Genomic DNA, 24,457 nt, shown 5'->3' with positions numbered 1-24,457 from the left:
TGTTCTGTTCATTGTTATTACTGTTTTGTTATTGTTGTTGTTCGGTTTGTTGCTGTTGCGCTGTTGTATAAAACCTCTCCTTATCTCAGGCCCGGGGTTTGTATTTCACTCCCTGCCCCGTTCCAGTCGGGGAGGGGCAGCAGCAGCGTGGTCTCGGGTCCCGACAGGGCCTAAACCACCACAGCCTTTTTGGCGCCCAACGTGTGGCACGAGAGGGTTGAGATAAGGACAAAAGGAGAAGGTGTGTTAGAGCCATCTGTTAGGTGCCATTTTTCTGGTTTTATTTGTATTTGTTTGATAAGGAACATTTGCAGTGCTGGCCAACTTGCTTGTGTGGTGGGGCTGGATTAATCCTTATATCCCCTGTGTGTTCCCAGTGCTGGTGTTTGTTATCGGTGGAAAATGTGTCAAGGGTCTTGTTTTGCTGTACTGGCTGCTGACTGCTTATAATGTGCTTGCATCACTGCTTGTGGGGGTGAACCGGTACCTGTTTGCTGCCTGGGCTTTTGTTTGGGGTCTCACCCCCTCTATGGGTGAGCCAGGGGAAGAGATGCTCTCGGTTTTTGAGAGTTTTAGCTATCCTTGGAGCACCCAGGCCAGTGTGTTTGCAGCACAGTGTTTTCTGAATGTCTGCCCGATCTTGTTCTGGGCCATGCGGTACTTCTCCAATAATGGCACCACCCGGAAACCTGCCCCGAGGGCAGATAGCTATAAATGGCAAGGTGTGTGGGAAAAGATGGGCAAGTGCCTGAGTCAGTGGTCACCCCCAACGCTTTGGGATCTCACTCCCAAACAAGTGCAGAGTCCTGATAAACTGGTGGACTGTTTGGAAAAGGTGTGCTGCCAATCTGACAAACCGCGGGAGACACAACTCACTGTGATGTGCTGGGGGCTTGCCCATGCCTACCGTGTCATCTTTAACACTACTCGCTGATGCACAGAAACAAACTCTACAACTCGGAGAGAGTTATAAAGCAGGTATGTTTATTCTGGCCAGGGTACAAGGGGATTTCTCCACAAAGCTTGCACATCGTCTCTGGCAAGTAGCCAAATATTTATTACACCAAAGCATACATATTCATTAGGAAAGGCCGGGTTATTACAATTAGTTCGGGGGATAGGCATGATTATTATAATTATTTCTTTGATGGTCAAGGGGAGAAGTACGTGGTCCTCCTCACGGTGTCCACTCTTTCCAGGGCATGTGCTGTGAAGCAAAGTCCAGGTGTCTTCTTCCTAAATCTGCAAGATCATCCTCCCTAGATAGCATCTCTGAGTCCTTTTGTTCAAGTTTAAGTTTTCCTAAGTGCCCATTGAGGGCTTTGAGTGAGTGCCCATTGAGGGCTTTGAGCCTGCTATCAGTGAGTTGTCTTTTTAATTCATACCCCAGGGCTACCTGCTACTTTTATCATAGCCAATCCCCAAACTATCTGGGTAAGCTACACTGGATCCACAAAACAGTCTGGGCAAGCAGGATTCTTAGGCAACGTTCAGAAATCATCATATGTTGTTATAAGTAAATAATTTGCAAGGAAAGTGGACATTTCTCTGTATCAATTCCCTCCTTTTCTTTCACCTATGCAAATTCTTTTGCTATATCATGCCATTCCCTTTATGGGTTTTGGCAAAGTATGCACCACTCTCCACCTTTTGGTGTAGCTGATGTCTTTTCCAATCCTCATAATGGTTGCTAGTATACTTGCATATCCACATAAGACACTGTAGCATGCAACATATCAATATTCCTAGAATAATTATTAAGACACAGGCTATAAAGAGCTGTTTTAACCATGTTAGGTCTGGTAGCCAAGATGTGAGTTTCTCCCATACGTTTGTAAATCCTAATGATGTATTGTCCTGAGTTATTTGGTGTAGTATGTTTGACTGCTGCCATATTTGGGTCATATCTCTTTCAATTCTTTTACCTTGGTTGATGTATGAGCAGCAACTTTGATTTATTATCAAACATACTCCTCCCTCTTTAGCTGTTATTAAATCTAAAACCATACAATTTTGTAAGACTACTTTACTAAGTGAGGAAATTTCTACTTGTAGCCCCTGGATGGCATCTACAGTGGAATTTACTATTTTTTCCATTGTGGCCAAAATATTTACTATGGCCTTTTCTAATTCACTGACTCCTAATTGAGGAAAGACCCATCTTACAAAACTATGATAAGCTGTCTGTCTTTTTATAAGAGGGTTTTCTAGAGCCCTACATGCCTTCCGCCAAGGGGTCCGTATAAATCCAGGTGGGGGATGTGAGTGGTTATATATTTTGTCCTGGGGAATCACATATCCCAGAGTGCAATCCCCATCCCAATATTTAGGCAAAGATTTCCTTGCCCTTCCATCCCCACACAACCACTAGTGACCATCAGGGATACAGTCATAAGAATAGTTGAACCATAGTCCTTTCAGTATAGCTGGTGGACAAGTGCTGTTAAGGGTGGCATGGAGGGTTTCTCTTATGTCACATTTGGTTATATTTTCTAAAGGAAATCTTCCAAACTTCAGGGCAGTCTTATTATTTCATCTGATGATGATTGGCTTTTCTAATATTTGCAAATCAAATTTAAGTGGATAGCCACTTTTGTTCCCACAAGAATGATTGGGGACTGATTCCTTAGCAGGCAGTGGGCTCTGGGAACCCCAACATATGGTTTCCCCTGAGGGTAATTGGTTCTCCTGTTGGCCAGGGCCACAACTAGTACCCACGTTCCAGATTATGTTATCCCCTGTGGGCAAAGTGGAGTTATTTAAGCTATCGTGGGGCCAACTCCATTTGTTTTAAGACACTGGAATTCCAAGGAGTGGAATCTCTAAATTTCCTCTGGGGAGAGCAGTGCATACCCAACAATCAGAGAGGTTAAAACTTTCTGCGATTGAGTCATTTTCAGATAAGAGTTTTGATCCCATGCACCTACGGTCCCTACCCATAGTTCAATCATGTCGATAATCAGCGTCCATCCTTTTGTTGGATTCGGAGTCTTAGGGGTCCAGTCGATTTTGATTCCCATTGCTGTTTTGGGGCTCCTTTGACTTGAGTGTGATGTATCCACGATGATCGTTCTTTAATCTTGATTGTTGTATGGGACAGTAACAACACCTGGAATGGACCCTCCCACTTTGGTTCCAGAGGTGAATCTGAAAAAGATCTGATATATATATAAAATAACCAGGTTTAATGTTGTGTACAGGCCCATCCAGACCTCGAGCTCTGGTCCCTAGGACCAATTTCTCTATTTCCTGCAGCTGCTTTTGTAGGCTTATAACATAATCAGTTAATATTTCATTCCCAATCTGAGTTGATGTCCCTGCCTGTATCATATATGGTCTCCCGTATACTATTTCAAAAGGACTTAATCCCTCCTTAGTTCTGGGTTTGGTTCTGATTCTCAAAAGTGCTAAAGACAATGATTGGGGCCAAGGCAATCCGGCCTCCTGACCTAGTTTTACTATTTGTAATTTAATTAAATGATTCATCTTCTCTACTTGACCACTTGCTTGTGGACTATATGGAGTATGTAATTGCCAGTCTATTCCTAGAAGTTTACTAACCTGCTGGACAATTTTTGCCACAAAATGTGATACCTGATCTGATGACATTGTTGCTGGAACCCCAAACCTTGGTATTATTTCTTGTAACAATACTTTAGTTACTTCCCTAGCTTTATTGGTTCGGCAAGGGAATGCTTCTGGCCACCCAGAAAAAGTATCTGTTAGGACCAAAAGGTACCAAAACCCCCCTTTTCTTGGGAGTTCCGAAAAATCAATCTGCCATTGTTGTCCTGGGTAATTTCCTTTCCCTATCTACCCGGGTTGAGTCTTCAGTCCTGTTTTAGGATTATTTTGTAAACAGATTTCGCATTGCTGTGTCACCTGCTTGATGGTAGTATACAGATTTCAGGCAACTATACGTTGATTTAGATACTTATATAAGGCCTCTACACCCCAATGGGATTTTCTGTGTTCAGCCATAACTATGACCCATAATAATGCAAATGGTACTATTATTTTACCTTGAGGAGTCTTTGCCCACCTGCCCTTTTCTCTCATCCCGCCTAAATCTTCAATAAGTTTTTGATCCTCCCTAGAATATTGAGGTTCACCATCAATTTGTATTTTACCATCTGGGACCAAAGACTGCACTTCTACCTCACCTTCTTCAGCCACCTTTTTAGCCTCACAACCTGCCATAGTGTTGCCAAGTTCATGGGTGGAGTTTCCTTTTTGGTGAGCCTTACAATGCATTACAGCCAGCTTTTCAGGTAGTTGCACCCCTTCCAGGAGTTTGAGGATTTCTTCAGCATGCTTTATATGTTTTTTCCTTGTGCAGACAAGAGTCCTCTCTCTTTCCATACTGCCCCATGGGCATGGACCACTCCGAAAGCATATTTAGAGTCCGTCCATATATTGATTTTCATGCCCTTGGCCATTTCCAGTGCCCGAGTTAGAGCTATTATTTCTGCCTTTTGTGCTGAGGTATTTGGAGGAAGGACTTTAGATTCTATTACCTGATCTTCGGTGGTTATCGCATATCCTGCCTTGCATATACCTTGCCAGACGAAACTGCTCCCATCTGTATACCAGGATTCATCAGCTTCCTCTAATGGCTCCTCTTTGAGGTCTGCCCGGCTGGAATAGACTGCTTCAATCGTTTCCAGGCAGTCGTGTGTCACAGGTTCTCCTGTGGTCCCACTGAGGAAAGAAGCTGGGTTGACAATATTAGTAACCTCTATTTTTATATCATCCTGTTCCACTAGGAGAGCTTGGTATTTCAGGTACCTTTGGGGTGAAAGCCAGTGTCCTCCTTTCATGTCTAGTACTGCAGACACCGTGTGGGATACTAGTACTGTGATTTTCTGGCCTAGCGTGAATTTCCGTGCTTCCTGGATATTTAAAACTACTGCTGCTACTGCTCTTAGGCAACTAGGCCATCCTTTGCTTACTTCACCAAGTTGTTTAGAGAAGTATGCTACTGGTCTTCTATCTGGTCCCAAATTTTGGGCTAGGACCCCTAGGGCTGTTCCCTGTTTCTCGTGACAGAATAACCGGAAAGGCTTCATGATGTCCGGTAAACCCAAAGCAGGGGCATCCATCAGCTTCCTTTTCAGCTGATGAAATGCTCTGCCTGCCTCCCCATTCCAAGTGAGGGTTTTCAGATTTAATTTTAATAGTTCATAAAGGGGTTTTACCATGAGTCCGTAGTTATATATCACAGGCGACAACCATCTGGTCATTCCTAGGAACGTGCAGAGCTCTTTGGCTGTCTGTGGTTGAGGGGTCTGACAAATGGCCTCCTTCCTTGCAGTCCCTAGGGTTCATTGACCAGCCATGACCTCATATCCAAGGTAAGTTACTTGCTGCTGAGAGACCTGGGCTTTCTGTGGAGAGACTCGATAGCCTACGTCCTAAAAAATTCAGCAAACTAATCGTCCATATTATGCACAGTTCTTTAGTCTCTGTGGCTATTAATAAGTCATCCACATAGTGCAGGACTTCTCCATTTCCATGTGGCCATTCCCACTGTTCCAGGTCTTTGGCCAGTTGGTTTCCAAAGAGAGTAGGGCTGGTTTTAAATCCCTGGAGTAATACAGTCCACATTAATTGTGTCTTCCTTCCAGATTCTGGGTTTTCCCATTCAAATGCAAACAATAATTGACTTTCTGAGCTCAGAGGCAAGCAAAAGAAGGCGTCTTTTAGGTCCAGCACGGTCAACCAGGCCAATTCAGGTACTAGTTTGGTCAATAGTGTATATGGGTTTGCTACAACAGGATGCAGATCCTCAACAACTTTGTTGATAGCCCTGAGATCTTGTACTATTCAATAATTACTGTCTGACTTTTTGACTGGTGAAATAGGAGTGTTATATTCTGATTCACACTCCTTCAGTAATCCAAATTTAATAAACCGGTCAATTATCGGTTGAATTCCCTTTCTGTCCTCTATTTTAAGAGGATATTGCTTAATTCTCATGGGCTTTGTTCCCTGTCTTGGTTTGATTACTATAGGGGAGGCGGTTTTTGCCTTTCCCGGTATCTCTGAGGCCCATACCATCGGATATACTTGGTCCCGTACTTCCCCAGGAATCTCCTTTTTAATTGGAGTGTTTATGAGGGCTAAGCTCAGAATTTCAACCAACTGTTTATCCCCAACTCTAATTTCCATTTTTTCCTTTTTTGAATTTGATTTCTGCCTTTAATTGCTCTAATAAGTCTCGCCCCAATAAAGGTTTCGGCAAATTTGGCATGTATAAAAATTTGTGTACTCTTAATTGTTTTCCTAATTCAAATTTTAGAGGTTTCAGAAAATATGCCTTTTCACTTTGGCCAGTAGCTCCCCTTACAGTTACAAAGTCATCAGCTAAAGGTGTTAAGGCTTCATTTAAAACTGAAAATGTTGCTCCAGTATCAACTAAAATCTCTATATTGTGCTGTTGTTTCCCTAGTTTTATTACAACCAGTGGATCCGCTAGGGTAGACTCCCCAGGTCCCCATCAATCATCCTTGACATGGGCTTGTACCCTCCCTTTTCCTTTCTGCTTCTCATGACACTCATTTTGCCAATGTCCCCTCTGCTTACACCATGCACACTGGTCCCTTCCCAAAGGCCGCTTGGGTCCCACATTCTTAAATCCTCTACTTTCCTGTAGTGCTGCTATTAAAGCCCACTTTTCTTTCTTTCGCAACATACAGGTGGGCTCGAGATCGAGGGGTGGACCTCACCATTGACACCATCGCAGAGATCATCCACGGATGTGAGACGTGTGCTGCGATCAAACAAGCCAAACGGGTGAAGCCCCAGCGGAATGAAGATCGATGGATGAAATATAAATATGGAGAGGCCTGGCAGATCGACTACATCACACTGCCACAGACCTGCCGAGGCAAGCGCCACGTGCTCACAATGGTGGAAGCAACCACTGGATGGCTCAAAATTTATCCAGTGTCCCACGCCACCGCCCGGAATACCATCCTGGGCCTTGAAGACCGAGTCCTGTGGCGACACGGCACCCCAGAGAGGATTGAGTCAGACAATGGGACTCACTTCTGAAACAACCTCATAGATGCCTGGGCAGAAGAACACGGCATCGAGTGGGTCTACCACATCCCCTACCACGCACCAGCCTCTGGGAAGATCGAGCGCTGCGATGGACTGTTAAAAACTACATTGAGAGCAATGGGGGGTGGAACCTTCAAACACTGGGACACACATCTGGCAAAGGCCACTTGGTTATTCAACACAAGAGGATCTGCCAATCGAGCTGGCCCGGCTCAGTCAAAACTCCCATGTGTTGTAGACAGGGATAAAGTCCCTGTGGTGCGTATGGGGGATCTGCTGGGAAAAATGGTCTGGGTTAGTCCTGCGCCGGGCAAAGGCAAACCCATCCACGGGATTGTTTTTGCTCAAGGACCTGGGTGCACCTGGTGGGTGATGCAGAAGGATGGAGAGGTCCGATGCGTACCACAAGGGGACTTGATTTTGGGTGAGAACCTACCATGAATTATATTGTGCTTTTGTTAATTTTTTTTTTGTTATTGTTAATTGCTAAATGGCAGCTGGGCATGATGCAGATGGTATAGAATAAAGGGGTGGATTATGTCCTGGTTCAGCTAAGATAGGGTTAAGTTTCCCCAGCAGTGGGGAGGGAGCTCTACCCAGGTTATTCAATACCATGCTGATGTCAGGTCTGGGCGCCCAAGCGCAGGAAGAGCAGGGACAGCTTTTGTCCAGGTCGATCCCCTCACTGCTCTATCCGTGCAGTATATCTCTTGTTATGTTCATTGTTATTACTGTTGTTGTTGTTCTGTTTGTTGTTGTTACACTGTTGTATTAAATTTTTCCTTATCTCAGCCCCGGGGTTTGTATTTCACTCCCTGCCCCGTCCAGTCTGAGGGTGGGGGAGGGGCAGCAGCAACGTGGTCTTGGGTCCCAGCGGGGCCTAAACCACTACAATCCTGTAGCCAGTTAGAGCAGGGAGAATGGGGTCTCTTGCTAGAGAGGAGGAAGCACTTGTTTTGCATTCTTGAAAGCAGACAGTTATGGAAGGAAGGGTTTTTGAAGCCCAATTTTTAAGTAAGTTAAAAAGGCTTCTGTTTCCCAGAGTGGATCCATAATGCTAAGTGAACCTCATGTCTGTGTGTGTGAGAAAAAGAGATTGGACAAAATGAGTAATCTGTTGATGGAATTTTGCAAACCGGTTAAACAGTTTACCTTCCGAAGAAAAACTAAATTTTGCTGCCACAAGGAAAATCATGTGAGGTAACTTGAAATCAGATTCATGAGAGTGCAATGATCTGGAAACTTCATAGATCTCAAAGTAAATTCTGAGACCAAATTCACTTGGATTTTGATATGACTTAGGGCGTACTTCAGTTTTTTACTTGCTTGTTTCAATGTCTGCAGACGGAGACAGGCAGCCCACAAGAGTGATTCCGCATCCTCCTCTGGTGACGAAGAGCAGTTTGAGAGGTGTGGGAAGCGCAGCCGTAACAGAGATTTAAGAAAGTTAATGAAATTGGAGAATTTGGGAGGAGTTTGCATCTGCCTAGCTGTGAAGTGTTATCCTCTTGCTCTTGTACACTTTCTGAACTGTGGCAATATCTGATCGTATCTGTTGCTAGTGACAACTGTAACTGGAAGCTCTAAAACTGGGTTTTTAGAATTTATTTGTAATAAGCAATTTGATTTCTAGGCGGGAATGGGGGGAGGAACACTTTTAGGTCATGTTTTAATTACTGTGCTTTACAGAGGTTTATTCAGGAAGAAAACCACCATAACAGAAAATGTTATAAATAGAGGAAATGACCAAGGTTTTGTTGCATAACACATGCTCTAGAAAAACTATTTGAAGGACAACCTAACAGATGAGTTTTCAGCCTGATGTCTTTCAGACACGTGTGTCTTCTGGCACGTATATCCCATAGTCGTCAGCAAGTAGGAGCAGTGGTGGGCAGCATTTCTAATGTTAATCCGCACTGAAATGAGTATCCCCTTGGGCTGTAACTTTTTGAGTGTAAAATCTCTAAAAGATGTCAGTGTGTTTTGGGGGGTTCTTCCATCACACAAGTCAAGGTCAGTTCATGGTCTCCATGTACAGAATAACTGTTTCTTGCATTCATACTGGCGTGGATATTCGTAAGTGCTAAGGATTGTTAAAATAATTAACAGTTTAATGTCTGGAGTGACCACATTTTCCTTTATTTGCTCACTGATATTAAATGTAAACCCACTTGAAGGAATATTTAACTATTTAGGAAGTTTATGTTTATTCGTAAGGTTTTCTGCATTCACTTGCCATCCTCCTAAAAGCAAAAACCTTCTAGCTGCATCCTAAGTTAGAAAGCGCCTTTCTCTTTCTCCTTCATTCAAACCAGGGGTCTTCCACTCAACTTTGGGAAAGACGAGTTAAAGGGAATTCACAGGGATCGAATGAGAATTGGAGCAAGTCTGTCTGATGGTGATCCAGTGCAGAGAGATTGTTCGGTGAGTGTTTTTAGAGCATTGTCTCAGCGAGATGTTTCCAGGGTTTGTAAAAGCTTTCAGTAACGTGCGGTCTACAACCACCTTGGTTTACGGTTTTCTCTCGAGCAATTTGAGAATTGTCCAGAACGTTCCCTCTGTGCTGACGTGTGATTTCTGATGGAACCTCATGGAGGGCGTGGCTTTCTTTAACATGCAAAAATGTGTTCTGTTGACTTTCTCTTTAGGTCTGATTTGATGGTGTGGGTGGTCTTTCTGACCACATTGCAGCTTTAAAAGAGATGGTCATTTTTCCATTGCTTCACCTGGAAGCCTTTGAGAGATTGAAAGTTCAACTGCCAAGGTAACAGAGGTTGTTTAAACTATAATTCTCTTGTTTTCTGGAGAATATTTGACTGAGGTATCGATATATTTCCATGCTTCAAAATTTTCAGCAGTGTTGATGGGGTTTTTTAGCAGTAGCAAAAAGTAATTTGAAAATGGATCGAGTCCAGAATATATGTGGGTTAAAGATTGAGTGTGTGGTGAGAATACACTTCAAAGGTGTCTTGCCTTTTTAAAAGGTGGGGTTGTGGTGTTTTTCTTTTGAGTTCTATGTACAAGGCAGCTTGATTAGTTTATAAGCAGGAAGGGATTACCTACTGGTAGTCACCTGCAGTTTGTTGCTTGGAAGTCCACTTGTCTCTCCCACCCACTCTTTTCTTTCCAAGGGCTCAAGTAGCCATTTTACAGTTGATAGGACTTGCAACTAGAACCTTGCAGTGGGTGTTTGTGCTTGGGCTAAAATAAGAATGTGTCCACTTCTGACACAGCTGAATTAGTTCTGTGTTATGAGATGAAATTATTAGAGATTTAATTGTTAGCTTTACATATTCTTGGTCAGCAAAACTCCATCGTGGCTATTGAAATGTGACTTTAAGTTCTTTGCTGTCAGTAACTTACAACTACTACAAATCGTGCAAACAAAATCTTCCAGTGTTTTGCTTCTTTATTCACTGGAATCCTCCCTTTAAAGAGCTGTGTGTAGTGTTGGTTTGGTTTTTTTTTTTTTTAGATGAAGAGTATGATTATCTGGAAATGCCGAATACCCTCCCAGCTTTAGACTTCCTCCTCATTTAGCATCAGCAGTGGATGGTCTGGGAGACCAAATCCAGTAACATAAAGCTTTCTGAAGGAGAATGAAATGCTTTACTGTCAAATCTTGCTTCTTGTGAAAACAAGAATGAATATGCGCTGCATCACTGAGAAACGAACTGGTGATTCACGTTAGAGCCCAGTCTCATGCTTCACTGAAACTGCTTCTTGTTTGGCTCCCCCGTGCTGTAACCACCCCTGTTGGTTTGTCAGCAGTTTTGGAAGTGTCCTTCTGGGACACTGTGATCTTTTCTCAAGGTTTTGTACGTCTGTGTTATCCTCTTTATTCATTTTGTTTGCTGCCTTGTTGAATTGTGTAGGAACATAAAAACTTCCATCCGTTTTGTCTTTTCTCACACTTCAGCTGTTGCCGCTGTTGTAGAGAAGAAGTCTTTTGTTTAGGAGAGAAGAGTTGTGCGTTTTAGGGATGGGGGTTGTAATGTTTTTTTTTCTTTTTTTTTTTTTTGTGTATAATTGCAAAGGCTGCTTATTCTATGGTCCACCAGGGACTGAAAAGACACTGGTGGCTCGTGCACTTGCTAAGGAATGTAGCCAAGGTGACAGGAGAATAGCCTTTTTTTATGAGGAAAGGTGCTGACTGCCTGAGTGAATGGGTGGGTGAATCTGAACGAGAGCTTCGTTTATTGTTTGATCAGGTAAGGTTGAAATGTGCCATGTGTTCTGTCCGAGTTGTAATTAATTTTCTGTGGTTGGTATTTTTAAGAACAGTTCGCTCCTTTTCGAGTTTTGTCAGTTCCTTCCACTGAAATGGGATTGTCGGGGTTTCCTTTTCCAGTGGGTTTTTTTAGGGGCTTGAAATCTTGAGGTGTACTGGGAAAGATTAATAAAACAAACAAGAAAACCTCGCAAAGCAAACTCCCACCCTCCGCCACCAAAAAAGCCTCAAAACAGAGCACCAAAAAACCCCCCCGAAAAACAGCCAGAAAAAGGGTTTCAAGAGGTGAGAGATATGGTGGCTTTAGATCAGAGGGAAAGAGATGCGGGCGAAAAGCACGGTCAATTCGTAACGGAAGCTTGCTTCCAGAACCTGTAGTTGAATTAAGTCCCGGCTCTGTTCTCAGGGGCTGCCAAAGAGCTGTAAAAACTACTGGTATGATTTGTTTCCTGTCACCCAGTCTTGGGGGTTGACAGAGGCCGCTGTCTTCTGTTACTTGTGTCACTTACTCCATTCACTCAATCAGCAGAGATCCCTGATGCTGGTCTGAAAAATCTAGTTCCAGTGGCCTTCCAAGCATGACGTTTTCCATGCATTTTCCCTTTAAAATAGTGCTGGTTTGCTTCTCTCAATATTCCTGTGTTTTCATTCCAGGCCTACCAGATGCGACCTTCAATTATTTTTTTTGATGAGATAGATGGTCTCGCTCCTGTGCGGTCCAGCCAGCAAGACCAAATTCACAGGTAGTACATTTTTTGTACCTACATAGAGGCTGCTTGATCTTTGTGAAAAGAAGACCACAACCTATTTAACTTTGCAACACGTTCATTTATCCTGAAAACTTGTCATTCAATGCTACTAAATTTCCGGTGATGTTTAAACAAGAATTGCAAACAATTCACTAAGCTTGAGATCAGCACAAGGCTTGTGTTACCTTATCTATTTTTGTTGTGTCTTCAAATGAGTCACTAATCAGTTAAAAAATCCATTAAAAGCTTGTCCTTTTGGAGTGATCGTTGGAGAAGGTCATGTAGAACGTAACGAAATTTACTAAACCAGCGAATGAAAATGACATTTTCCTGTTAGTTCTGTTGTTTCAACACTTCTGGCACTCATGGATGGCTTGGCCAGCAGAGGAGAGGTTGTGGTGATTGGAGCCACCAACAGACCGGACGCTTTGATCGAGAGTTCCTGTTCAGGTTGCCAGATAAAGAGGTAAGAACTTCAGCTCAGTCTTAATGCTAATGTGGCAGAGTCCGTCTTTGTAACAAAACCACGTAACGGTGCAGTATCACGGAGCAGTGGAAGTCGAAACCAGTATTGTACAACTTGGACAAAAGAGGGATATCTGGAGAGACTGTCTTGCGCTGTGGAGGGCAGATCTGGTCCTGAATATTTAGGATGAAGATGACTTCACCAAAGTTCTAGAATTACTTTTGGCTTCACTGTGACCAGCCAAGAAAATGGGATGCTTCTAGTCAAGGAAATGTTTGAGAAAGATTGAATGTATGAATTAGCTGCACCAGTATTGCTCCCAGTACAGCTGGGAGATGTATTTGCATTGGTAACCCAGAGGCAAAACCCCGCCAACAAAATCAAAGCAGAGAGGCTCGGGGACTGGTATTGCATCCCCTCTCTGCTGCCCGCCTTCCCTTCTCTCCTCCTTCGCTGATCTTCAGGGAGCCTTGTTGAGCAGGTGCCTAGGGAAAACAGACAGAAAACCTTAATAACTGTTCATCACAATGTGAAAGAAACACAGGAGCTAAAGATCTGTACCATGAAGCCCTTGCCCAAGGCTGGCCTGTCACTAGGGAAATGTGTAAAACCTGCATATCAGCCTGTGAACAGTGCCATACACGTCTCGAAAGACACCCCTTAGAGGATGACCCTCTACATTAAGAGAGGGTAAAGGCTTGTGGGATGCTTGGCAGGTAGATTATATTGGTCCCTTTAAGAAATCAGGAGGAAAACGCTTTGTGCTGGTGGGAGTGGAAATAACATCAGGGCTAGTTCAAGCCAAAGCTTTTAACAAAGCTACGGGAGAAAAAACTGTGAAAGCCCTGCGTGAATGGTTTGGAGTTTTTCCAAAACCACAAGAAATACAATCTGACAATGGCTCCCACTTCACCGCCAGAATCGTACAGGATTGGGCACGAAGCGAAGGAATTAAATGGGTCTTCCACACTCCATACTATCCACAGGCCAATGGAATTGTAGAAAGAACAAATGGTCTCTTAAAATGACTTTTGAAACCACAGGAGGGAAATTGGGATGTCCGCCTCTGGGAAGCTGTCAAAGGTGTAAATGACAGATGTGGGGTAATCGGGTGCCCCAAAATCACTGCCTTTTGCCCAAAGGCCCCCTCACTAGTCCCCTCATTGAAGGGACCAGATGATTCTAGGAATCCAGCACACTTCCCTGGACAACCTCTCCTAGTAGAACTTCCCACCGTGGGAAGTGTACCACTGGTACTAAAAACCCCACTGACTGCACACTCATGGGTAGCATCCGATGCCCTAGGGAAGGAGCATCGGATAAATACTCGCTGGATAATTCCATCATTCTAATTTTCTGTCTAGTATTAATTTCTTTTGCCTCAGAGAAGCAAGTTCTGTTGCTTTATTGTTGCAGAAGAACTCCGAGGGACGCCAAGAATAGCATGAATCATGAATCACTTAATTGGATTGGTAGTACTCTTCTGCATCTTACCACTAACCTGTAACCAAAAGAATACAGAATGGCCATGGTCCCAAGCTACTATCCAGCATACTAGCCATATAGGACAGTATCCCAAAGACCGTCTCCCAAAGTTAGCCACTGTAGTAATGCATGACACTGAAGTGTACCACCCACTTGAATGGGGGGAATGGGACGGAAAAGATTGGGTCCGTGTCCTGACTGGAACGATTGGAGAAAAAAATCCAGGTGGGATGCAGAAAAGTGGAAGGATCTCTTTGTGAGAGAGCCTCCTCAATTACCATCTCTGGAAATCTATTGGACCCTAATTCCAACATCACTGCGGAACTCTGTCCTACTACAGAATGGGGATGTAACAAACAGGATTCTCTCATTATGTGTTGCCGTCAAAAGAATGTTTAGGACGTCTTGAGATCAGTGGTGGTAGCTATAACCTCTCTTCCTCCTCTCTCTAAACTTTACTTTACTTTTCTCCTTTCTCTCACCCATCTCTAACTATCGCGTGCTGCTTCACGGGCAACACGATAAAGTTTTACTGTTTGTTTACTGCTATCCCCTTTGGTGTTACGCACCTTAATTTTGCACTTTTGAGGTCATAGCAAACGAACCATCATGAGTCCACCGAGTGGACTGTGACAGAGGCTACAGGGAATTCTGCTGCCCATTGCGTGCGGGGGAAGGCTGTGCAAAGTTAGGCAGGTAAAGCAGCCGGCGCATGTTGTCAGCGTGGAGAACAGGAAGGAGGAAGCTAAATGTAAACTTTTCACTGAGACCAAAACAGAATCGTCATTATGAAACTGGCTGTAAGCTGGTTCTTTTGGTTTCTTTCTTTCTTTTTTTTTTTGTGGGTGTTTTTATTTTTTTTTTTCCTTTTTGCAGACCTTTCCCATGCTTTGAGGCATGGAGTCATTCTTACCTCATTTGTAGGGTGGCTGGACTCCAGCGGAGTGTTTTAGCCGTAGAGACAATGCGGAAGTGCCCTGGATGAGAGAGGTGATGATGCTGGTGCTAGCTACATGTTCAAGTCGTAATGCCACTTTCCTAAGTTGTTGATGTGCAAGGCCTTGGTGTGGTGGCAGCTTTTGCAGTTTTTCTGATGTCGGCAAGCAGTTTATGGAGCAGTGACTTTTGCCAGAAGCATTTCTCAGTGAAAAAATGGTAACGGCAACACGTTTGAAGTCATTGTGCAAGGGGGGGGTCTGTTACAGAGAAGTTCCTGATAAGAACAAGGACTTGCTGCCCGAAGCAACTTAAACCGGTTGAACTGGCTTTGTGGTTTGGAGAAACACTAAGGGTCCAGGGGCAAGGGACAGAGGTGAAGAGTTCAACAGGGAGGTAGAGGAGTTACTTCATCTCCGAGAGCCCGGCCCACGTCCACCAGGAGACACCACGCAGGCGCAACTGGGAGGAGACCAGGGCGGAGCATATGAAAATGACCTCTCAGAACTCATTATAATAAAGCCGGCCTTTTCGGGGAAAGGTTATGAATATGTATAGGCGTTTTTGAAACTGTCATGAATATGTAACACTTGGTTGTATAAAGCCAAGACAAGTTACCACGGTGGGTGCGCACGCTTGTGGTGGAGAGATCCCCCGTGTGCCTCAGCGCTGAATAAACATACGCTATTACCTTTCCCTGTAACTCCAATTTGGATTTTATTTCACGTATTCATTCAACCTGACTAAGCAGCTTGTACCGACTGGGTTGAATGTCATTGACTTACTGTCAGTGTACAAAGAACATTTGCTTCCCATTCCAAAGTGCCATTCGTTACATACGGATGGCATATTCTGCAATAGGAATTATTTCATTTGGTCGTAGCCAGATTAGTATGTAGTACAGTGTTGGCGTTGCCCTGATCAAATCCCATGACTTCTCGCCAAAAGAAGTTGTTGTTCTGCACGGTGGGTTCTGATTACTTTCCCCAGGAGTAACACTTAGCAATCCAACTTAGATCACAAAAATAGGGAAACTGGCATGTGCAACTTGCTTGGTCATCTTGGGGCTTTTTTGTAACGTATAGATGGAACTATAAATCAACTGTCAAAAGGAGAAGAAAACAAAACCAGCTGCCCCTAACTGTTCCCCAGTTGGGTTCCTTACAGAATGTGTATATATTGTTTAAGGACAAAGACTAGAGAATGATATAACATCAGAAAAGGGCAATTCAACCTTTCTGTTTTGCTTAAGTCCGATGTGCCAAATGTACCAAAATGTGTTTAAATGAGGCTTCTATTCCTCCTTATGTTTTCTGTTACATATATCTAATAAGTTCCATGTCCATCAAAAAAAAAGAAAACAACAAAAATATAATGGAAGTAAAGCTGAAAGATTAGTGAGTTTTCTACTTAAAAGGTTGGAATTTGCTTCTTTAGAAAACAGCACTACTAATAATCTTAAATCCTCATATGCCATCAACACTATAGCAAATGTGTTAAGCTTTTTTTTTTCCTCCCCCCTCCAAGAATGCGCTGTAGTTTCGTGGACATAAAGCTCAGATTTTTTTGTCTGTGTAATGGTTCCACTGCTGAATGCAGGAACCCCATCACCCAAGCCACTGCTTTGCTTGTGTCTTTGCAAATGTTGCAGCATTTGGCTTTGCCAACCACGTGCAGAATTGGTGGGTTTTTTAAATCTTGACAGTTGAAAAGTATTGAAATTTATTTCCATTTTCAAAGAGTAATTTTGCAAAATCTGAACTTGCCTTTATTGATTTGTTTATTAGCTGGTCTACTTCTGGACAACTGGAGGGCGGGGGTGCAAGTGGCAGCCCTGTGTGTGGCAGGCGGTGGGGAAGTGTTTTGCTGATTAGGGATATCAATTAAACTCAGACACCAGAGTGAAAAGAGCAGGTGTATTTTACTAGAAATAACTAAATAATGTAACAGAATAATACAGAAAACATACAGTAAGAAAAGACAGAATAGTGCACTTAAATAGGAAAATACAGGGTCATGCATCAAATCATTCCTACCTGAGAGAGAGAGAACAGTGATTAAGAAAGATCCATCACCACTTGCACCCGTTCCCATCATCCAGATCCGCAGTGGCTGGGCAGCCCCGGTTACAGCGAGGATTTGGAGAGCCTGTCCCGGCAAGTGGGAAATCCTACGCGGTGCGTCCACCCGTAGGTGAGGCTTCCAAAGTCGCTGTGAGCGGGTCCAGCCTTATATAGCCCCAAATCAGCAAGCCAGAATAGCTGGCACCTTTGTTTTAAGAGGAAATATCTGGTTTGAATTTCACATTAGGTTCCCCCCAGAGCCTGGCCAGGGCTCAAGGAAGAAACTAAGGGAATTTCTCTGCTTATCTGATCGGGTTATGCGCAAGGTCTCACATCAGGCCTCGAGGACAGGCACCTGCCCCCATGACTCTGTTACTCCCTATACAAAGGAAGGGAAAGATACATTCATCACATCAGGTCTGGGAGACAGACACCTGCCTCCGTGACTTTGTTACTCTATTCACATACAAAGGAAGGGAAAGATACATTCATCATAGCTCCATCCTCCATGCATATTTCATTAGGGATTACATACTGAGTTAACAGTTTCGGTTCAGGGCCTGTTGCTCAGGCTTCAACACTTCCACCTTTTACATCAGACTAGGTGGTTTGTTATAACTTAGTATAATGCCTGTTAGCACAATGGTTATCAGCTATAGAATATACAGGATTCATCTATAGGTCAGCTCTTCTTGGGCCTATTGTCCAAGCCTTAGCACTTTGGGAAGGGGTAAGAGTTTGTTGTGAAAATGTATCCCTAAGCCGTGTTTTGGGGAGCCAGGCAGTAATCGAGGCACACCTGTGGGGTGCAGAGACAAAGGCTGGAGGGGAAAGGTTACAGCTCACGCCAACCCTTTTATTGACCCCCAGACCGGGGGCGATGCCCAGTCAGGTTCCCATCGGACCTGCGGCAAAACCAGCTTCCCCTGGTGCCCTCTCTGCCCTCGGCGGCTGCTGCGCGGCGGGGGGGGCTGCACCAGGATTTCCTGCGGGAGGAGGCGCCGCCAACATGGCCCTGGGGCTCTGGGGGCTCATGGCCGTGCCCCCAGCAGGCGGGTGCCACCCACGGTGGGGCACAGGGGGGGCAGGGAAAGGCACCAGGAAAAGGGGGAGAAAGCAGCACCCAGAGACGGGGTCAAGGAAACAGAAATTTATTTTCTAGTTAATAAAGATTTGCTGCAGCCCTGCTAGTGCTGCCGGCGGGGCAGCCTCTTGCAGGGCTGGGGGGAGTCCTGGGGGCCGGGGGCCCTCCTCTTCGGGGCACGCCTGGGCCTCCCACGGGAGCTGTTCCTGCGCTGCCTGGGAGTGGAGGGGCTGCGGCTGCAGCCCCGGGCAGAGGGCCCTGCTGCCGCCTCCCCCAGCCCCTCCTGGGACTGCTCCTGCTCTGCCAGGGTGGGTGCAGATGGGGGGCGGCCGGGACCCTCGCAGAGGGCGGCCTCTGACATGCCGGCTTCCTCCTCCCTGTTAGAGGTGTCACGGCTGCTGGAGGGGGGGCTGCCAGTCCTGCACCAGGAGCAGTTGCAGCTGAAGAAGAGGGGGCTGGAGTTGGCCTCAGGCGTCTCGTCCTCTGCCCCCACAGCCGGGGAGCGCAGCAGCCTCTGGGCCTCCTCGCTGCAGCGGCTCGCGATGATGTCGATGATGCCGCGGGCCAGAGGTGCTGCGCGTTCCCCAAGGTCCGGCTGCAGCACCCGGACCAGGGCCTCCTCCACCGGGCCGCTGACACACAGGGCGTGCGCCATGTTGCCCACTGCACGTCGTGTGTGCCACCACATTGGCCCGTGTATTGTCCACAGCTCCTGCCGCAGCCAGGCCAGCACGGGATGGAGTAGACGTGCTTGGCTCTGGAAGAGTTCTGCCCAGACCTCGGGCAGAAGGCCCCCCACGGCCTCTGGCTCTGCAGCCCCCTGCTCGTGTGGGGACAGTGTCCCCTGTGGAGAGGATGGAGGGGACGCCGTGGGGTGACGGGCGCTGTTCTCGGCCCGGCGGCTGGGAGCTGGGCCTGCCTGGTTGCTGCCTTCTGGAGACACCTCGAGGAACGTCACTACATACTGGTGGCCGCCAGATCTTCCCTGCCCGGAAAACTGCACAAAGTCCACCAGTCCTCTGCAGAGCGGGCACTCTGGTTTCATCTGCATCCACCGCAGGATGCAGCCCAGGCAGAACCAGTGGCCACAGGGCATTGCATAAGCGACATCACCTCGAGTGTCACGGCAGATGGGGCAGATCTCCTCTGTCTCCGAGGCCATGTTCTCGTGCTGCAGGAGGTTGGGGAGCGCTGAGGACGACGAGCTGCTCCTGCTTGCTGGCGCCGGCGCCGCCAAAGGGTGTCACGTGCTGCAAAAGTGAGAGCAGTCACTTGCTGTCCCAGCGAGGGGAGGGGAGGGAGGGGAGGAAGAAATGCCCAGGCCCTGGCGAAGGACACCCTCACGGCTCCCCAAGCCCAGTCACCCGCCCCAGGGCCGCCCTGCACAGCTCACCTCCGCTACCGCAAGGGTGCCTGGCGGTGCCCGGCTGCCTGACCCAGGCAGGGCCGGGGAAACACGGGGGATGGCTCGGGAATGGGCACTGAGAGCTGCCCACGGGACCAGCACTGGGAGCAGCCTTGCTCGGCCCTTCAGACCTCGCAGGCTTGCTGCCAGAGTCCAGGCTCAAGCCAGACTGAGCCAGGCTCTGCCGGTGCCCAAAGCTTCGAGGGTGTGAGGTCACAGTCCATCGCCCGCTGATGTCACAGCCCACCGCTTGGTGATTGGACATCTACCCCCGCAGCACTGGTGCTTCCACACACACCTCTGGGGCTACCGCAACCCCGCTTTCCTCTCCCTCAGCTCTGTCTTCTGCTTGCCACCGGTGTTTCATGCCAGTCACCGAGGCCTTGGCTGTCTCTTCTCTTCAGCCCCCTCAGATGCCCCGAACTTCACTGTGGCGGAGCAATTCCCCCCTCTGCCCCCTCCTCTGCCACTGGGGGATTAGTGTGATTCCTCCCCCCCTCCTGGGCCACAGACCAACCTGAGCAGTTAAGTCCTGCTGATGGCACTAAACAGAGCGTCAAGACGCTGCTTTCTGGCTCTGCCCTCCTTATCAATTGGGGAGGGTTATGACAGCCCCTCACCTCCTAATGGCCTGGGAGAACAATAAGACAATTGCATACCCAGCAAGTTCTTGCACAGCTGGTGGAAGACACCAGAACACCTCATTGTCCGAGCTTGGCCGGAGTGAGAAGTATCTGACAAAAGTCAGTGGGAGAACTTTGTAGAGTAGGGCTGATGGTTGGACTCCATGATCCCAAGGGTCTTTTCCAACCTGAATGCTTCTAGTCAAGGAAATGTTTGAGAAAGATTGAATGTATGAATTAGCTGTAAATTATTGCTCTCTCATCTTGAAAATGAAAGAAATGGTGTGCACACAAGCATTCCGTTTTTGATAACAAAAACGTTTATCAGGGTGCGGGAGTGAATGAAAATGTTTCATTCCCAAAGCGGTTCACGCTTGCTTACTCATTTAGTCCACTGAGGCACTTTCAGCCTGAAGTGTTCTTGCTCTCCCTTCTTGGTTGGTGAAGGGAAAGCGGCTCTACCTGTGTTGGGTTGTGCCCAGGCTGGGTGTCCTGGGAGACACCTCTGAGCATTTGGGGATCTCGCGTTCTTCCTGGTACTTATTAACAGGGATTTGGACAAAGGGGTGAAGAACCCTGCACAGGTGGAGGGCTTGGGAAGCCTCTAGGTCAATGGCAATAGCTAAGCCATGAAAGAAGAGGTGTACAGCAACCAAAACATATTGAGGGCGTGAAGACAGCGTGCAACACTGGAACCCTGGTTTGGTGTTTTTTCTCTGGCTATCACTGATACTTCTTTTTCTTCTATTAGCGCTTTTTGGAAAAAGGATAAAATACTTCCTGGATTGAAGGCTGGTGAAAGTGCACTAAACAGTGCGTTTAAAACAAACATTCGTCTCCAGTTTTTATCTGCTTTCAGCAACAGGAGAGGGGGTGCCATGGAACAGATCAAATAGGTTACTCCCTACTGTGGAAGAAATGTAGAAATCGGCCGCAATTAACCTGTGTGTCAGGAAATACCTCAATGAAAGTCTTGCTCATCGGTGGTGAGGATGGGCAACATTTGACATTTCCTGGATCAGTGACAGTAGTTTGAGTCATAATTATTATTCTTTGTTACAACTCTAGCAATTTGAAAGGTCGTGCTAGGACTGTTTTCCTTGAATGAACCGGCAGAAAAGCAAATTTGGTGAACTAATGAGACTGTCACCATGAAGTTTTGCTGAATTTGAGAGAATTTTCTTTGGTGAAAAATCTCTTGTTTGCAAATAAGGTGGGTTTGTTGGTTTTTTTTTACTACCGGGTCTTCCTCAGGATCGTTAGGTCTCATACTTGTGGAAACTTACTTTTTATGGAAGCTATAAATGCATTTGATTTCCGTGCAGACCCCCAGGAAGAGTTTAATGGAACAAGTGGAGAATGATTAAATGTCCTGCTAGAAAAAGCAGAGAGCATATTAACCAAGCTTTCAAATTCTTAAAAGTTGAGCGGAGAAGAGAATTGTTTGCATTATTGTGAGGGTTTTGGGGGTTTTGTTTTGTGGTTTTGAGGTATTCTTAAGAGAAAACTTGGGACGAACTAAAAGGCAACCATTCTGTTTCCAGTCTAGAAAGGAGATTTTAAAGATTCACACGCAAGGCTGGGACCCTCAGCCATCGGACGTGTTTCTTGAAGAGCTAGCTGAAAAATGTGTTGGTAAGTTTGAAACCAAAAGTGAGTTACTGTATGTGACTGAGTGCCAAGGAGTCAGGGCTTGTGCCAGGCGGTACCCCAGCTCCTGTGCCGTGCTGCAGAGTGAGGCGGTGAGGCAGCTGGCATGTCTTGGGAGCAGACAAAGTCAGATGCTTCTTTTCTTTGGATTTTCTTTTTGTCCGTCAGAACAGAATGGGTTTTGGGCATCTTCCTTGGGAGCAGAGTTTTGACTATGAGGCTGCTTCATAAGTGCAGGATATCAAGCTGCGAGCCACGTAACAAAACCCTCCTCAGTGCAGTCCCTCTCAGTTCTCTCTTAAGCGGTTAATTTTGGGCTGTATACAAAGTGTTTCAGTGTTGCACTTTAGAAACCATGGCCTTGACTTCTGTGTTGCCTGAGACTGACCTAACGTTTGCTTCTTGTTTTGTTTATTAGGATACTGTGGTACTGACATTAAATCCTTATGTGCCGAAACTGCCCTCTGTGCTTTGCGCCGCTGCTGTCCTCAGATACACGAAAGTCATGAGAAGCTGCAGTTAGCTGTCACTTCCATTAAAATAAGAGCAGAGGATTTTGTCACGGCTATGCAGAAGATTGTTCCAGCTTCACAGAGGGCTGTGACTTCACCTGGGCGACCGCTACCCCCTATTTCCAAACCACTGCTTGAAAACACACTAGCAGAAATTCTGCAAGCCTTGCAGAAAGTATTTCCCCACGCAGAGGTTGCACTGAAGAAGAACCCAACAGCAAGGTACAAGAAGAACATGGACTTCTTTAAAATTCTGCCAGGGCAAAAGTTCTGGTTTGTGCAATCAACACACGCAAACCTCTCGGCTGTAAGGACAGTAGAATGTTATAATATGCACGTGCACAGCGCTGCCTGGGAGCTGCGAGCGACTCGCCCTTCGGAGTAGAGCGCTGTGCGTTCTCCGCTAGAGCACCCTGTTTCTGACAGTAGCTTACATGGTCTTTGTAATTTGTAGAGACGGATCTAAAGTTTAATGTATGTTTAATGCACCTCTTTCAAAATCAATGTTTAAATGGGGAGACAGGGGTATTTTTACCTGAATGCTGCTAATTCCTGTCGGAAGAGTGTCAGGACCACAAGACAAGTGGTTTAAGCTAGATACTGGTTTAGGTGTCATGACTTTTAACCATAGTCTCTGGATTGAAACGTTTGTGGATCCCACTGTACACTTGCACGTGAGATCAGAATGTTTTAGGAGTGGATGCTTCGGGGCTTGGCTTGCACAACGTATGGAAGCTCGTGCTCGTGACTGCATCAGCCCTGATCAGGTTTAGTCTGTCAGTTGGTGTGAGCAAATAAATGTATAAGCTCCCTGCGCTCCTGATTAATGGAAAGCTGTGAATAGTTAGTTATGATGCTAATTCCTGGAGAATGCTGCACCAGTATTGCTCCCAGTAGAGCTGGGAGATGTATTTGCATTGGTAACCCAGAGGTAAAACCCCGCCAACAAAATCAAAGCAGAGAGGCTCGGGGACTGGTATTGCATCCCCTCTCTGCTGCCCGCCTTCCCTTCTCTCCTCCTTCGCTGATCTTCAGGGAGCCTTGTTGAGCAGATGCGTTGGTCTCTATAGTCTTACTCCGTAGTCTGAGACAAATGGAAGTCTGTGGCCATGGCATCCACTTACTTGCCCCATGTCCAGTGGAGGAACCTGCTCCAGAAAGAAGTAGCCTTCTTGGGTTTTTCACATGTCTAGGAGCTACAGAAGTTGTTCCTAATTGTTTTTATTCTGAGGAAAGTACCTCCAGGTTTTCACCAACAGAGGGATAATAGCTTACGCAAATCATGGGATGTAGGACAGCTTTGTAGAGACTTGTACAGTCTCCTTAGATCTGTGGTAGAAGGAACTCTTCAGAAAACAGCTTTCAGTGCGTGCCCTCCAATACAAGTGGTTTCCAGCACTGATTTAGAAGATCTACCAATGTGAGAGCGAGCTATGGACTATTCAGGAAAGTTAACAAAAGACTCCAGACCAGAGAAATGTGCTGTCTGTCCTTTTAGCTAAAAAAACCTATGGATTTGTGTAGCCGTCTTTTGACCTTCTACCTTCCCAGATTGTTAACCCAGTAGCAAATCCTGTAGCAGAAACAAAACTGAGAAATGGTTTGTTGAAACACTGTGAGAAAAACATAAGTGATGTCTGCATTTTGTACCTTTCACTTACGGAGTTTATGTTAATCTTTTGACATTTTACTGTGGAAGTCGTATAAGCCAAGAGCTGACAAAATAGATTCCTGTCGTCACTGTAGGGTCAGTTATTTTTCTCACTTTCTATCACTGTGCTGTCCAGAAAATCGTTGGACTTGCTGAGCTCGGTTAGGTCTCTGGGATCTTTGACTTCACCCAGTAAAGGTGCCAACAGTATTGGGGTGGAAAAAGCAAATGCTCTTCCCAAATGTGTTTTGTGTGAGTAAAGCAAGATGACTGGGAAATTAATGCACAATTCAAAGTGAAACAATTAGAGTGACTGAATAAATGTAAATCTTCTACGTCTTCAGTGTACCGCTGTCATGTAACCAATCCAATTGGGTACTTCAGATAACAGCTGATGTGTTTCAGTGCTCGTGTTAATTTTTGTGGTTCTGCCCCATCCTTCCCACCATCTCCAGTAACCATGGCCAAATTTCAGCTAAACTCAACCGATATAGAGATCTCACAGTTACTTAAACTCAAGACCTACTGAGAATTGGT

General features: G+C 45.8%; 1 protein-coding gene and 1 pseudogene across 1 annotated transcript; one reads left to right on the top strand and one right to left on the bottom strand.

Moving 5' to 3' along the window:
- Positions 1-1,593: 1,593 nt before the first annotated feature.
- Positions 1,594-4,200, bottom strand: LOC141941668 (endogenous retrovirus group V member 1 Env polyprotein-like). Its single transcript, XM_074864636.1, is given in 2 exon segments — positions 1,594-2,492; positions 4,023-4,200. Coding segments are annotated over 2 exon segments (1,077 nt in total).
- A 1,137-nt stretch (positions 4,201-5,337) lies between these two features.
- Positions 5,338-22,788, top strand: LOC141941667 (ATPase family AAA domain-containing protein 2-like; annotated as a pseudogene).
- Positions 22,789-24,457: the final 1,669 nt, after the last annotated feature.

Source organism: Strix uralensis, chromosome 3 (assembly GCF_047716275.1).
Source record: "Strix uralensis isolate ZFMK-TIS-50842 chromosome 3, bStrUra1, whole genome shotgun sequence".
NCBI lineage: Eukaryota > Metazoa > Chordata > Aves > Strigiformes > Strigidae > Strix > Strix uralensis.
This window is presented reverse-complemented; position numbering and strand designations above follow the sequence as displayed.